Genomic DNA, 16938 nt, shown 5'->3' on the forward strand with positions numbered 1-16938 from the left:
CTCCCGACACGACCCGCTCGGCTCGGCTCGGCTCGGGGTGAAGCCGCCTGAGTGTCTGCAAACAGGGGCGGGGGCGGCCCGACCCGGCCCGGGGACCGTCACTCGAACCGAAGCTGCGCGGTTTTCAACGCGTTAAATAAACATTTTGAGGCGGATTTTATATAACTAAATGGTCTCGCGATACAACGCGAGAATCGTGAGATCCCTCCCATCGGAGGAACAACAGGGGCGGGGGGAGGGGCTCCATCAGCAAACGCAGATCTAAAAAAGATTTGGTCCAACTGTACTTTTACAACCATTCTCTTTAGCGGTGCAAATAATTCAAGTTAATGGTGGTCTTGCATTATTCCAACTCTCCGGGCTCGTGGTTCTCACTTTGGGTTACCACCGGAAAGTTTGGAGTCAAGTGTTTTGAGTTAGCCAACAGAACAATTCCCAAATGCAAACTGCACATTAAGGACTAGACTTTTTGTTCACTCACTCCCCCTCCCACCCCCCACTCAGTGAGGCAGAAAAAACACTTGGGGGGAGCATGCACCCTGCTGCATTCCCATTTCTCTATGCCTAACCCTTCTCTCCCCCATTTCTACTGTCCAGATAGGATTGCCATCTCTGGTTGAATATATTCCTGGAGGTTTGATCATGTGATGGTTATAGCACCTGGCACTCATTAGTTTTCAACAGAGTCATGAGGATAGATCATGAGTGTATTGTGATTCCCACTGCACTGCATTTATGATAGTGGGGAACGGGTTTAAGGAATTTTGGTCCCAATAACTGTTACCTTATCATTTCTATTGGTCCAGATGCAAAAGATTGCTGGCAGAATTCCTCTGACTCCTTGTTTTGAGCCTATATGACCCTTGAGTACAAAAATGCAGTGTAAACAGACTCACTGGATGTCTTCTGTGACTTACCATTTGGATTTGATATTGTTGTATTCTGTTGGTTTAATTCTAGTGGTGTCTCTGAAGGGAAGCACTTCTGGTGGGGTTGAGCTCTGCCCAACCCAATTGGCCCATTAGTAATTAGGACCCTTTCATGTTCATTGGCCAATTTCCAAAATAGAATCCATATACTATACATGTTCTCTGGAGGCTCAAGTGAATTGGTTTGGTGATAAAACCAGAGGTCAACAACAGTTCAATTCCAGGTGTGTCCACAATTATTTTTCCTAAAAAGGACTCTTGCATTGTGTATATTTCTTGTTCCAATATTTATTACTCTATATTTATAAATATTAAAATCCATCTGTAGGTCTGATCAGTGAATTACAAAGAGCTAAAGTCCCCCACATGTTTAAAACATTTTTTCCACAGTCCATCACAGTACCACCACTAAACCTACTTCACCCTGATTGCAAGGCAAACTTGACTGCCAACTGGGGCAGCAGGAAGTAACAGGTTTCTAATCTGAAGGCCATTTGAATAAATAATAAAGTGATACATCCTTGATGCAATATCTAATTTACACTCCATCTATGCATAATGTACATCAGTAGTAATGTTTTCAACGAAGAAAGAAACTAAATATATGGGGGATTTTGTAAACTTGTTCAACTCAACATTGGGAAGACCAAAGCCATTGTCTTCAACCCCACTACAAACTTCACTTTATTGCCACTGACTCCATCACTCTCCTTGGCCACTGTCCTAGGCTGAACCAGACTATTGCAACCCATCATCCCAATCTGAGTTTCAGACCCCATATTTCCATTCCAAAGACTGCTTACTTTCACCTCTACAACACTGATTGCATCTGCCCAGGTTCCAGCCCCAAGGCCACAAAACCCTTATCTTAAATTGTAACTGTTACCTCCAGAATTGACTTCCCCAACCTTCTCCTATTCTCCATAAGCTCTACCTTGTCAAAAACTCTGTTGCAAATATCCTATCCCACACTAAGTCCTGCTCACCCATCACTCCTGTAGTCATTGATCTATATTGTCCACCAATGCCCTAAATTTAAAATCCAAATTCTCATCTTTAAATCCCATCATGGCCTCACCCCACTCAGACTCCTCAACCACCTCTTTCCTATATCCCCCTCTCAAACACTCTTGTTCCTCTGACTCTGCCCTTTTGTGCATCCCCCGCTCTTCATCTCACCATTGGTGGCAGAGCCTCCAGCCTCCTGGGTCCTTCTGTCTGGAATTCCCTCATTAAACTTCTCCAGATTTTTCTCTTTCTATAAAAAAAACTCAAAACCCTTATTACATAGAATCTAATAAACATGTCATTCGGCCCAATTGGTTTATGCCGGTGTTTATACACCACACGATCCAATCTTCAACCAAGTTACCAAAGATGCCTCCAGCATAGTGATAACAAACACAATTATTTATCACTCTCCCCTAATGGAGGAAATGTATTCTGTGAGGGAAATAAAGAGCTTGTTTCACAGAAACATATTTTACTTGGATTTTTCATATTTATTCTCATCTCTCCAAAAACTTGTCTGGTTACAGGGTTGTCTTTAAAGTTGCAAAGTTTGTAAACAGGAATATGCAATGATGTCACTGCAACAAAATATGTTATTTATAGAAAGTTGAAATACAAAATATCATAAAACATGAAAGCTGCATGCCAGAAGCTCAGACTGTAGCAGACACTACCTGCAGAATAGACCTCCAGGTGACCAAAATAGGGGACATCAAATGGAGTTTTCAGAGCAAGTTGTTCATAGCTAAGCTTATTTGTCTTCAAAAGTTTTCATATCCATAAAGCATTCTCAAATCCCTTGCAAAGGAACGCTTTAAAATTCCCCAGTTTAACTATTTGTAGGACCGGACTGGACAGGATCAGGATTTGGCTGTGATGCTTCCTATGGTCCATTTTGGACCAAAAAAGAATAGATCGGAGTACATTTTTTTCATTGGTGGTAAGTAACAGTGGAGTTCCAAAGAGATTTAGGGGTCCATGTACACAGATCACTAAAATGTAGTGGTCAGGTACAAAAAGTAATCAAAAAGACTAATGGAATATTAGCCTTTATATCTAGAGGGCTAGAATATAAAGGGGTGGAAGTTTTGATACACAAGTCCTGGTTGGACCACATCTGGAGTACTGTATACAGTTCTGGGCACATCACCTTAGAAAGGATATATTGGCCTTGGAAGGAGTGCAGTGCAAATTCACCAGAATGCTACCAGGGCTCAAGGGTTAAATCATGAGGAGAGATTACATAAAACTAGGCTTGTATTCTCCGGAATATAGAAAGTTAAGGGGTGATTTGATTGAGGCTTTTAGGATTTTGAAAGGAATTGATAGGGTAGAGAGAGAGAAACTCTTCCACTGGTGGGGAATCTAGGATAGGGGGACATAACCTTAAAATCAGAGCCAGGCCATTCAGGAGAGAAGTTAGGAAATACTTCTTCACGCAAAGGGTGGTAGAAGTGTGGAAAACTCTCCCACAAAAAGCAGTAGATGCTAGCTCAATTAATAATATAAATGTGAGTTAGAATACCGATCAGCCATGATCTCATTGAATGGCAGAACATGCTCAAGGGGCTGAATGGCCTACTCCTGTTCCCATGGTCAACTAATCTGCTGAGACTAAATGAATAATGGACATTTGGGTGAGATACCAGCGAGTGCCTGTTACCCATGCAACCATATCACAGCAAAGGAGTCAATACCTTTGGGAGAGAGAGGAAAATTATGCCTAAAAGTTTTCCCTCCTACAAGATGTTTTGTTAAGATATTTCATCTTGAACTTTTTAAACAGAATGAATGTCAACTTGTAAGGTTTTTGTTTATTTATTGTACATCAGTGTACAAAAGAAAAAAAAAATACAATGGAGTGCATGCCTAACAATAAATCACAATACAAAATGCATTGAATTATAGTTGGAAGCCATGTCAAGACATAGCAGGCCCTGCAGAATAGACAGACCTCAACACCCTAGATCCTTTTCTGGCACATGTAGAGGCACGGTTTACTGTGGTGTTACATAACAGTCCACCTCCCTTTGTTGTGCATGTGTGCTCGTAAGTAATAGTTTGTATATTATCCTTCTCATCACCAGGAGAGTTGCTGGAAGCCCAGAGAGACAAATCCTCTATAATAGATGTGTTAGGAAAGGGTATCAAGAGATATGGAGTGAAGGTGGGTAAATATTGAGATACAGAACAATCATGATCTAACAGAATGGAGAAAGAGGCTCGAGGGGCTGAATGGCCTATGCCTGTTCCAAGGTGCCTATGTCATTCTAGGCCCCTTAACTACTGAAAAATCTGCTTCCATCTACCCTCTCCCATCTTTTCATCATTTTTAACACTTCTATCATATTGCAACATAATCTCTGCTGTTCTAATGAAAAAAGACCCAATTTTTCCCAAGTCTTTCTCTGTATTTGTATTTCCTCATGAGACAACAACCTAGTTTTCTAAGAATTAACTATACCTCTTATTTTGGTATTATCTGCAAATTTCAATGCCACTCTCTCTAGGCCTAAAATCAAATCAATAATATACACAGAGAACAAGAAACACAAAAAGTTAGTATGCAAGTACATCAGGCAATTAGGAAGGCAAATGGCATGTTGGCCTTTATTGCAAGGGGGTTGGAGTACAAGAGTAAGGAAGTCTTACTACGTTGTACAGGGCTTTAGTGAGATCTCACCTGGAGTACTGTGTACAGTTTTGGTCTCCTTATCTAAGGAAGGATATACTTGCCTTGGAGGCGGTGCAATGAAGGTTCACTAGATTAATTCCTGGGATGAGAGGGTTGTCCTATGAAGAGAGGTTGAGTAGAATAGGCCTATACTCTCTGGAGTTTAGAAGAATGAGAGGTGATTTCATTGAAACATATAAGATTATGAGGGGGCTTAACAGGGTAGATGCCTAGAGATTGTTTCTCCTGGCTAGAATCTCTAGAACTAGGGGGCATAGTTGCAGGATAAGAGGGCGGCCATTCAAGACTGAGATGAGGAGGAATTTCTTCACGCAGAAGGTTGTGAATCTTTAGAATTCTCTACCCCAGAGGGCTGTGGATGCTGAGTCATTGAATATATTCAAGGCTGAGATGGAAAGATTTTTGGACTCTAGGGGAACCAAGGGATATGGGGATTGGGCGGGAAAGTGGAATTGAGGTCGAAGATCAGTTGTGATCTGACTGAATGGCAGAGCAGGCTTGAGAGGCCATATGGCCTACTTCTACTTCTAATGAACAGAGATGTCCCCAGAACTGAACCCTGTGGGACATCACTACCCTCTTCCAACTCTCTGGAAAACCTACCCTTAACTCCTACTCTCTGTTTCTCCCTTCTAACCAGTTTTTAACCCAATTTTCTACCATCCCCCTAAATACATACCCCTTAATCTTCTCTAAGTCTCCTGTGTGCTACCTTGTCAAGGGCTTTCTGAAAGTCCATGTACACCACATCCCCTGCACTTCCCCATTTACCATATCCATCACTTCCTCAAAGAACTCTATGGGATCGAGGCAGCAAGAGGTAGGTCTTATCGACGAGATAAGCTTAGAGGGTAGGGGGGAAATGGGGAGGACCTATAGAGAGATGAGGGTTCAGGCCTAGAGTGGGGACAGGATACGGGAGGATGGCCTATTCAGCAAGAGGGAGGGGGAAGCAGAAGAGGCAGCTCAAGGGATGTTCTCTATCTTAGAGTCAAAGAAATCCATAAGCTTCTTGTATTTGTGGCAGAGGAGAGCGAGGCTCAGTTGAGCTTGGTATGGTCCAGGCAGATCTAGCAATAGATGGCTAAGCCAGTTGTGCAACGGACATGATCAAGTTTGCACCCCTTAGACTTGAGGGAGCAAAGATGGGAGTCCTAGTGGGAAAGGTGACTGGTAAGGGAGACAGTGAATGTTTTACTGGTGACAAAAACATTAAAAGGTGGAGATGAGGGAATAGCTGAGCAAATCAGCAGCTGCAGAGATATCGTGATGAATGGAGGGCTAAAGATTATGCAATAGAGTTCGAGATGCCAGCTGCAAGTGACCAGGGTGAGAGGTTTTTACAAGGGCAGGTGCAGAAGGAAGCGGGGTTGAAGGACAGTATGGAGATGTGGGTGGTGAGGGATATATGGAAGTGATTGGAACTAGCCTTATCAATGATTGAGACCAAAGTAGTGGAGAGGGCATGGGAGATGGCAAAGTCAAAGGGATGGCCATGATTATGTGTAGAAGAGTTTATAAAGAGGGAGAGACTTAGGGAGGATAGGAGGGCAGTTCATTTGGAGGTGAGAGGGCAAGGAGATTGCAAAGGTTTTTACGTTCTTGCAAAACAAAACATGAGCGACGGAAATTTTCTCAGGGGTTCTCCTGATTGACCGCCGTAACTTCAGTGCAATCCCCGTTTATTTGGGGTTTCTGCCAAGGTTTTGGCGGCCAATTGAGAGAACCGCGGAGGAAATTCCCAGCGGAGGTTTTTAGTTCTGTTTCGGTCAAACTATTTCAACTACGGTACTGTAATATTCTACCCAGTGAACAATTGGTCAACAGTTAGTGACTGTATTCCTATCCTAATGAAATAATGCAATGTGATGCCTTTACCTTAACAGCTGGTTCCAATTGTAATATTCCAATAACCAGGCAGTGAAGAAACATAGATAATCTCAAGGCCAGAAAAGACCATAGGTCGCTGTCATCCACTTTCCTGCTGTCCTAGCAGTTGTAACCAATGACGTTTCTCCTCAAGATACTTGTTCAATTTGACCTTGAATCAATCTAAGTCACTACAACCTCACTAGGTAAGTTATTCCAAAAAACAACCATCCTCTCAGCAAAGTCATGCTTTGTTATGTCCTGCCTGAATATGTCCATTGTCAGCTTATACTCAAGTCCCCGACTTCTAACCTGTACCAAATCAAATATTCCTGACTGATCTTCTACATAATATGTATACTAATATGTTTTATTCTCTAGTCCCTTGATCTTTCTAATAGCTCTTCTGTGTGCCTTTTCCAGTTCAGCTACACCTTCCTGTGAAAAATAAAAACTCCATTCCAAAGGAAAATTGAGTCTCATTAACTGGGAACGGTAGTTTTAGGGAAAACAGCTTAAAGGCAAAGGAACAATGAACTTCCATTCATAAAGTGCCTTCATGTCCCAAAGCACTGCATGGCTAATAAATTGCTTCTTGAAGTGTAGTTACTGTTATTATGTAGGTAAACGTGGCATGCCAATTTGCACACAGCAGGATGTCACAAAGAGCAAACAAAATGAATAATTAGTTAATCTGCTTGTGATGGTGTTGATTTAAATGTATCTCAATGTTGTGCACAGCCTTCTAACATTGGTGAATGATAAAGCAGTTGAAGGGCTCCTTCATGGAACCTTCTTACTGAACTTTTCATTTAAAAACAAAATCACAACAAATTAGATGAAGATATTGCAACATTTGCCATGAAATGGTTTCCTGATTACTGAAACCGTAAAATATTGCACTGTGAAGTGCTAGGATGTGGGGTCACAGCTACAATCCTCCATGTGTGAGCTCCCACGGTCAGCTGTCATGGGGAACGAGAAATAGAAATATGTACTTCCCTACAGGATGAGAAGGAAAATTGGAGGGAATGCAACTCTAGATTGCATTTCTAACAGGCAATTTCAGTTGAAGCCTGGGAACAGGTCTCCTTCGTGGTGAGGGGTGGATTGCAGCATGGGAAACCATAAAATGGGATGAAATACTTTATGGAAAAAAGAACCACCCCCATTGATCTATAAAAAGGTGAAACATGTAGACTTTTGGTACTGCAAGTTGAAACACTGGCCTTGTTATTCCTGGGGAAGCTTTTGTGGAGGATGGGTGTGGAGTGGAACTTCTGCCTGCCCACTGTGGAGCACCCTTGCTGCTGGCCGGCAAAACTTAGATACAGTCAGATAACCTCCACTGCCTTATTTACCCTCTCTGTAAGAACAATGGAATCAATCCGATTCAAATGAAGACTTTCCATCTGTACAGCTTCCCCATACCCTAGAACTTGTCCCAAGATCCAAGGAACCTGAAATCATCCATTCAACACCATTTTCCTAGCATGAGTCGTTATCTTTAACATGCTCTTCAACTTGTCCAGCGTGTGCGTGTGGCACCAGGATTAATCCTGAGATTACTACCCTTGAGGTATTGCATTTCAGTCTAGAACCTAATGCCTCAAACTCTCTCTCCACACAAGACCTCCATCCTACTCTTTCCTATATGATTGGTTCCTACGTGAACCACAATTTCTGGCTCCTTTTCCCTCCCTTTACAAAAATATTTCCCTCTGCTCCTAATATCCCTTATCTTGGCTCTTGGGATGGTAGACACCATTCACGACTCCTGGTCACAACTGCAAAATAGGCTGCCTACCCTCCTAATTATAGAACCTCACGCCAGCCGGGTTTCCATATTATAAAAAGGATATAGATACATTGGAGAAGATAGAAAAGAGATTCACATAGCTGATACCAGAATTGAGAGGATATACTAATCAGGAAAGACTAAACAGGCTGGGACTCTTTTCTCTAGAAAAGAGAAAGCTGAGGGGTGACCCGATAGAGGTCTTTAGACAATGAAAGGGTTTGATAGAGTTGACGTAGAGAAAATGTTTCTACTTGTGGGTGAGTCCAAAATTAGAGGTCATCAATATAAGATAGCCACTAATAAATCCAATAGCGAATTCAGGAGAAACTTCTTTACCCAAAGTGTGGTAAGAATGTGGAACAGGCCACCATAATGAGTAGTTGAGGCAAATAGCATAGATGCATTTAAGGGGAAGCTAGATAAGCACACAAAGGAGAAAGGAATAGAAGGATATGCTAATAGGGTTAGATGAACTAGGGAGGGAGGAGGCTCATGTGGAGCATAAACGCCTGCAATGACTAGTTGGGCCGAATGGCCTGTTTCTGTGCTGTAGACTCGATGTAGCCTCCTATTTTCATGGCTAGTGTCTATCTTTTTCTTAGTATTGCTCAGTTACCCTTTCCTTGTGCCTCAGACCTTGTCCTCATCATAGGTGTCTAGAGCTGTACACATATTAGACAAGTCCAGACGCATGGAACCCTCTCTGCCATCCACAGTGCATTAGGGTGGTACTTCATTTCCTGGTGTAACCGTTAACCCCATCCCAAATCCTGGCGATATTGTAATAATTGGGTTGGATGACCCATGCCTGTGGGAGTGCAATAGAGACACCCAGCCTGGTGAGGAGCGACACCTCGCTGCTCTGACAGAAGGAGTTTGAGGTCTTTACCAGGCAAAGAATTAAAAATGTAAAAGGGAGAGGAAATATCAGCCAGGGTTCCTACTCCCGATCACAATTCAGTGACCCCTGGTGGAAACAGTCAGTGGATGTTGGGTGAAGACTGGATCAGGGTCAGCTGTTGCATCTTAAAAGGTGAATAGTCTGGTAAGGCTTACACATGGATAATGAGCACCTTTGTAAGATACCAGGAGGGGGGAAAAGACCCAGGTGGGGAGGGGAATAGAGGAGAAACACAGAGCGGTAGGGGAGAGGGAGGCAGGGGAAAATGATTGGGGCTGTGGACAAGAGAGGAGAAACTGAGAGAGGGAAAGATACAAGGGGTATGGGAAGACACCAAAGGGGCAGGGTAAAGGACCAGAATCTGTGGGAGAGAAGGGGAGACTGAGGGCCGGGAAAAGGACAAACCGAAGGTGGGGGAGGGTTTGCAGCGGAGAAACCAGAGGTGGGAGGAACTTCATTCCACCAGTATCTATCAGTAACTTACTGAAATTGCTCCAGTAACTAATAGTAATACTGGTAACACTCAGATTACCCTCATAACCAACAGTAATATAATAACTCTCTGAAAGTCCATGTAACTGGTAGTAATGTAATGCCCTAATATCCTACCTGTAACTTGTAGTAATCCTATAACCCACTGATTTTTGTCCTACAACTACAGCCAGAATCCCCCTGCAATGTACAAGATGCGGTCAGGCTCCCCAATCAATGCCACTTTTAACAAGCCCCGTCACTCTCCCTATCTCCTTGGACTCTGGTTTGGACTCATATTCTGTGTGAAGGTGCCAACTCTGAACTGAGAGCCTCATTCAGCTGATCTGTACTTGTACTTCACACCAAACTCAGTTTAGCACCAACATTTCTAAACCACTCCCTGGGCTTAGATTAATAAAGGAGAATTTTCATAGAAGAATAGAAATTACAGAACAGGAGGGGCCAATTGGCCCCCATTGGCTGTGCTGGAGCTTTCACTGGAGCTCTCACATTTAAATCCATTTCTCCCAGATCCTTTTATAACCCTCCTTTTCAAATACTAATCCCATTCCCTGTTAAAAGTTATTCTAGTCTCTGCCTTAATAGACAATTGTCATGAGGCATCCCATGGTCTAATAGCCTTCAGTGTGAAAACTTTTTTTCTCTCTCCACCCTTGGTTCTTCCAGTGAGAATTATTGATCTCCATCCCCTTGTTCCCCATTCGCCCAACAGAGGAAATAATCTTTCACTATTTACCCAGAGTAAAGTCCGCAGGTTTCACTCGCCCCTTTACTGGCTGCTCCTCTCGGCACGGTTCCACTCACTATGTTGCTGTTGCTCCCAGCTCTGCTGGAAGTGCTAGGCACCACACTTGCCCATTCCCCAGTCCCCCTACTCTCCTCCCACCCAAGCCCCAATCCCTCTGACCCCCAATCTCCATCTCTCCCCCCACCCGAGCCCCAGTCTTCCTCTCTTCCACCCGCCCGAACCATAATCCCAACCCCCATTCTCTCTCTTCCCCGTGCTTCAAGCTCCCAACACTCCATTGTATCATCCTCTCTCTTCCCCCAAGCTCCCATCCCCAGACCACCCTCTCTTCGCCCCCCCCCCCCCCCCACCAAACTCCCATCCTGGACCTCCAGTTCCCCTCACTTTTCTCCCAAGCCCCCAACCCCCAGTCCCCTTCTTGGGGGTGGGGGTGGGGGGGGGGGAAGACACACAAGCCTGCTGCTGCGGCGGTGTGATAATCCGGAAGAGTTGGCAGCCCTCTCTGAAATGTGCCTTCCAGAAACCATTCCTCCCACTTATGTTGTAGAGTGTAACCAGCTGCTCCTCCAGCTCAGCATTCCTTTGCTCGAGCAACACAACCTTGACACCATACGTGCATACTCCTCCTGGAAACTTTACAGATCCAGATAGCCCAACTCATACTACACACATCTCTACCCTACTCCTGATCTGATTTACTATACTCTTACACTTATATGATACTCTAGACTTAACTAATTAGGACTAATTTTCCCTTACCTGCTTGTTCTTGCAGATTCAGACCACTTTGTCTCAGTGGTGAACTCCTGTTAAGGCCAAACTTATTTTCTTACTTTCTCTTGGCAAAAACTCACCATCAGGATCTCAGTCAGCCAGCCTCACGCAGCTCAAGAAGTCCTGTAGGTATAGAACTTATTTTATACCTACAAGGATCTACCTTACTTAACAATTCATTCAGCTCTCTTAGTCACCCTTCAATTCAAATTGCATTACCAGGACTGTCCAGTTAACTTAATTAACTCTCCAGTTAAAGCGCATAAAAACAGCTTAACACATTCCAGATGAAGCTCAGTTACACCAGCAATCTTACAGTACAATCACCACCAACTCATGTTCGGGCAAATTCATTTCTTTACCTCCTCTTAGCAGAAACTCACCATCAGAGTCTCAGTCAGCCTCACGCAGCTCATCTTTGTTTGCAGCCAGCTGGATTGAACAATTCCAATGTTATAACTCTTAACTGCTGGAGACTTCCTACTAATCTTGGTTCATTTCAGTTTGTGCTTAAGCAGTGCAGATTTCTGACAACCTTGCACTCAGCTTCTCCTCGACACTAGACAAGAACAGATTTTCAAGTCAAGAGGCTCAGGATGTAGCTTACCCCTATTCTCAAAGCCCTGGACACAATATTTGTCACCATGGCAAATACAATAAAACCTTTGTATGGTATACAGCAACAAGTTGCATTTATATAGAAAAATACTGCAGATGCTGGAAATCTAAAATAAAAACAGAAAATGCTGGAAACACTCAGGTCAGGCAGCATCAGTGGAGAGGAAGGTTGGGTTGATGTTTCAGGTCTATGATCCTTCGTCTGATGAAGCCTGAACTCTACGCCCTCTCTCCATAGATACTGCTTGACCCACTGTGTGTTTCCAGCATTTTCTGTTTTTATTTTGAATTTTATATAGCGATGGATTAAATGCCTGAATAAATAAATTGTAAAATATAATGTAAACAGTGATAAATAGGGATTATAGTTATGGTTGATGTTTTACGTTAACCGAGTAAGTCAAATTCTGATTTTCAGGATTCAGGACATTTGTTTTGGGGGTTGAATTCCATTAATTTGTCTATTTTCAGTGAAGTTGGGAAAACAGCAGTCTTTCTTATAGCATACAAAATGGGCTGCTGTTCCCTATAATCATGGCTACTGGTTTATAGCGACTGAATAAGTCAAATTTCGTTTTTATTATTTAGGTCTCCAGGATTTTAGCGGTGTTTTCCAGATGGTATTCTGCAATTCCATTCATTTTTCAGTGTTTTAAATAAAAAAGTGACCAATGTGCTTTTTGTTCACGTGTTTGTATGTCAGGACATAAAATGGTTAAAGAAGATGGCCAGCTAAGTGGTTTCTAGTCATTTTTTTTAGTTAATGTAGAGTTCCAATTACTTTTTTTATATTTTATTTAATTTTAACAAATCATTTTAAATTTTTGCTAATTAATAAGTATCTGTGGTACACAGATGAAAAAGAATGTACCTTGTTCTTCTTCACTCGGGCATTGCTTTCATTTCTTTTGGTAGATATAATATTGCAAGTGTTTTCTTTAAAATGTAACTCTCAATTGAAAAACTAGAATTTGCTGGCTATACTGTTTAATAATTCAGAAGTACACATGCTAGGAGATAATTATTTATTAAAATATCCTTGAACATGAAATGTGTTTATCAGAGTGGACATCCACAAAGATTAGGAAAATACATAAATTAAATGGCATGGTGAAACTACAAGTTAAATCAATAAGGAAATGTGCGGGTACTGAAAGAGACCCTCAGTGCATTAAGCATCAGTGTGCCTTTCTGGAATTATGTTTTATGTGAATTAACATACATACAGCATTTCAAATGCACAAAATTCCTTATTTTCCATTCATTCTTGGGCACCATTATGTCTTATGATCCAAAATTTGTGACATAATCATTTTATAATGTAATGCAAAGTGAACATAGCATGAAGTGAAATGGGCTTCCAATGAACCAAATTCTGTCCATTTAAAAAAATAAATAAATCTGTCAGATAATAACTCATAATTACTCGATATTTTAGTTGATATACCCTTTGCTCTTATTTCTGTACTTCTGTCTTTAACAGTAAATATCGCTCATGAAACATGAGAATACAATAGTTTCCACTCTAATACTTGAGAGTAGTCTTCCTCACATTTGAATGCATATGGTCATTGTCTTTGCAAATACATTCAAAGCAGCATCTTTTTGAAGTTGAAAAATATTTGTTGAATGAAAATGCCTGCATTTCAGTAAGTCAGAATATACATCTGGGAACAAAACAAATACAGTATTAAAGGCATCATTTGTAAGTAAACTTAATTTTTCACTGCTTTTACATACATTCATACGTTTTTTTGCATTTAATTTCACTGCTGGTTGCAACAAATTTTGATCATGATGTCCCTGTAACTTATTCTAATAAGTGAAAGGTAGCATGAAAGGTTTGCAGAAGCCATATGGGTAATTGCAAAGTAGAAAGTGTTGACAGGTTTTTGTGTTATAGTACATTTCCCAAGTGGTGCTTTTATAAAAGTTGTTCATAGAACAATAGATAGGCCTGAGCATTGAGTACTCGAGCTTCAGAAACTGTCTGTACATGGGTGTCACTGACATAAACCCACTGCCCTGGTGCTGCTCCAACATCTCTGAAACCTGAAAAGCAAAGACCATCATTAATAAATCTGTTAAACACAAACAAGAAACCACACTGTGGCAGAATTTAAGGACAATTACACTGATTTTTTAAAAAACAGGATATAATTCAAAGTAGTGGTCCTCAAAGTAACAACAAAATTTGGAAATGAGGAACAAGTTCAAAAGTTAGGCCTCATTGTGTGATAAAGAACATTTTTCTGTGTATGTACTTGGATGTTTTGTTCCAAGTGATTTTCTCCATGACCAAGTTAAAGATCCATGGAAAAAGCTGATTAATCCACTTTTTCACAAAACTCTAAATATTTTTCATTTTATGCCAATGGAAAGTTAAAGATCAAATATTAATAAAAATAGGACCATTAACATATGGGGTGTTTCCTTTTATGTCTGATTACACCAAAGTTCCTTTGTATCAATATACCGTGGATATGCTGTAGATTACTTTTGGTGTCGTTCTAATTTTGTGTTTTCTCCCTATAGTTAACATTAGCAATGCAGGCACACTCAAGTACAGGTGAGCAAATAAAAAGCGGGGCATTCTGATCCTGCACCAGAAGCTATTGGATCATCTGGAGCCAATACAAGAAAATCGTGTCAAGCGGAGTGCACGTACCTAACACAGCCTGGCCATTATTCCGTTTGTCTTACCTGGGGTATTCTTGATTCCAGGGATATGCTCAGACAATTTTTTGTTGGCTGCTCTGACTTGCACATATGCTGTGTAGTGCCCTCCACGCATAGAGCCAGAGTGTTCAACTATTCCATAAAGACTGTAGAGCACTTTGTTTCCCTCTCCAACATTCTAAAAAGATAGATGCACAAAAGTAAGTCAGAATTGCATTCTTAGGTAATTACTCAAGTACATTTGCAAGACATGATGATTAGATTTTCAATAAACCAATAAGCTTATTGATGAATAATTTTGTATAATCTCCTGCTATAAACCATAACCAGTCACAAACTCCAACATTAACTCAACAGAATGCTCGGACCCTGCACAGCCCGCTTCTACCTCCTCCCCAAGGTCCACAAAGAGGACTGTCCCGGTTCAGCCTGTTCATGGAACTTATTTCTCTTATCTCTTGTACTTCTTCCCACCCCACTTCCTGTAAGGGCTCCATTCCCTTCTCCCAGTTTCTTCGCCTTCATTGCATCTGCTCTGATGATGCCACCTTCCACACAGAGCTTCCGAAATGTCCTCCCTTTTCCTCAGCCGAGGATTCCCCTCCACCGCGTCCGTCCAATTTCCTGTACTTCTGCCCTCAGTCCCTATCCCTGTCCCAAAACCGTGATATGATCCCCCTTAGATCAGCCATCTCTGTGATCCCACTACCAAACACATTTTCCCTTCCTTCCCCTTTCAGCATTCCAAAGGGACCGTTCCTTCATGACCTTCTAGTCTACTCTCCCATCACCTCTAACACCTGTTCTCCTTCCCCGGACCCTTTCCATGTGATGCAAAATCTGCCCATTCACCTCCTCCCACACCACCATCCAGGGCTCCAATACTCCTTCTGCGTGAGACAATAATTTACTTGTACTTCCTCCTAGTGTACTGTATTCACTGCTCACAATGCAGCCTCTACACTGGGGAGAGTAAAGGTGATCGCTTTGCTGAACACCTCCGTTCCATCCACTAGCACAATCCTGAGCTCCCTGTCACTTGCCACTTTAATTCTCTGTCCCATTTCCACTCTGAGCTCTCTGTCCTTGGACTTCTACACTGTTCCAGTGATGCTCAACACAAGCTTAAGGAACAGCACTTCATCTTTCTACCAAGCATTTTGCAATTGTCTGACCTTAATAATGACCTTCCCTCCATCATGAACGAATAAAAACAAACTTCAACAAGTTCAGTTCTTAACCAAAGCTCCCACTTTCTCTCTGACAGTAGGTGCTGGTAAAGTGGAGTGGGTATATTAGCGCTTCTAGGCATGAGGGAAGGGAGCATCGGTACACCGCCAGCAAGGTGATATGGACTCCTGGGTGCTGACATGCCTTTTTTTCCCATCAGACTTCTGGCCCTGCTAGGCTTTGCCAGGATTTCATTTGGCCGCTTCATGAAGCAGGCATGAGGAATCATTATTAATTCTTTCGTTCAGGCAAACAAATTCAGTGATTCTGGAATAGCTGCAGGTCTTAAGGAGGACAGAGAATTCCCAGCTTCTCTGATAGGACAATGAAATAAGAACAGGAGCAGGCTATTCAGCCCTTCGAGGCTGTTCCGCCATTCAATTAGATCATGGTTGATCTGTGTCTTAACTCCATCTACCCGCCTTGGGTCCGTAACCCATAATATCCTTGCCTAACAAAAATCGATCATTCTCAGTTTTGAAATTTTCAATTGACCTAGCCTCAGCAGCTTTTTGGGGGAAGAGAATTCCAGATTTCCACTGCAGGAAGTGAAGCAGAGGAGGATGTAGGTAGAGGCATTGAGCAAGGGAGCACGTAGGTACAATCTATGATTCCTTGCAACTTTGGGAATCCTATCGCTTTGTAAAGTATCTAGTACCAAATGTATATGGAATTAGATGAAACTGCCTGCTCTAGCAAACAATGCATCCGTGACTTAAATAATGCATCTGTGTATAGCTAATTGGCAGATGTTACCAATATTCTCAGTAGCAGCTAGAAATTACACCGTAGCATAAAATTTAAGGGCAATTGTGGTCTTAACAGTAACTAGTAGTGCAGCGCCTGTCATGGTGGTGCGCTGTAGTGTTACTCAATGACTGCTTCCTTGGCAAAGCCAAAACTCCACAGGCCCTGTTCCTCTAAGAAAAGCTGGTATGCACAACTAGGGCTGTATATTATGATTTGGGGGTACCGATAGGTGGGTGTCGATTGTCTTCGGTGCTGCCTGAGCAGCCGAGCATCACTCCACTGCTCCTCTTCTTTCAAAATGCAAAGATACCTCAGTGGTGGGGAAGCTTTTAGAAACGATAATCCAGGACCAAATTAGTAGTACCTTGGACAAGTGTGGATTAATAAAGGAAAGCTAGCACAGATTTGTTAAAGGCAAATCATGTTTAACTAACTTGA

General features: G+C 42.1%; 1 protein-coding gene across 2 annotated transcripts in view; it reads right to left on the reverse strand.

Moving 5' to 3' along the window:
* Positions 1-12852: 12852 nt before the first annotated feature.
* The window catches only part of usp45 (ubiquitin specific peptidase 45), a 130723-nt gene continuing 126637 nt past the window's right edge, over positions 12853-16938 (reverse strand). For both annotated transcript variants that reach the window (XM_067984776.1, XM_067984777.1), the window contains exons 17-18: positions 14545-14698; positions 12853-13893 (exon numbers count right to left, since the gene is read on the reverse strand). In XM_067984776.1, coding sequence (XP_067840877.1) covers positions 13766-13893; positions 14545-14698 — 282 coding nt within the window. In that variant the 3' untranslated portion in view covers positions 12853-13765. The remainder of the gene's footprint in view (positions 13894-14544; positions 14699-16938) is intronic.

Source organism: Heptranchias perlo, chromosome 5, assembly GCF_035084215.1.
Source record: "Heptranchias perlo isolate sHepPer1 chromosome 5, sHepPer1.hap1, whole genome shotgun sequence".
In the NCBI taxonomy this organism is placed as follows: Eukaryota; Metazoa; Chordata; class Chondrichthyes; order Hexanchiformes; family Hexanchidae; genus Heptranchias; species Heptranchias perlo.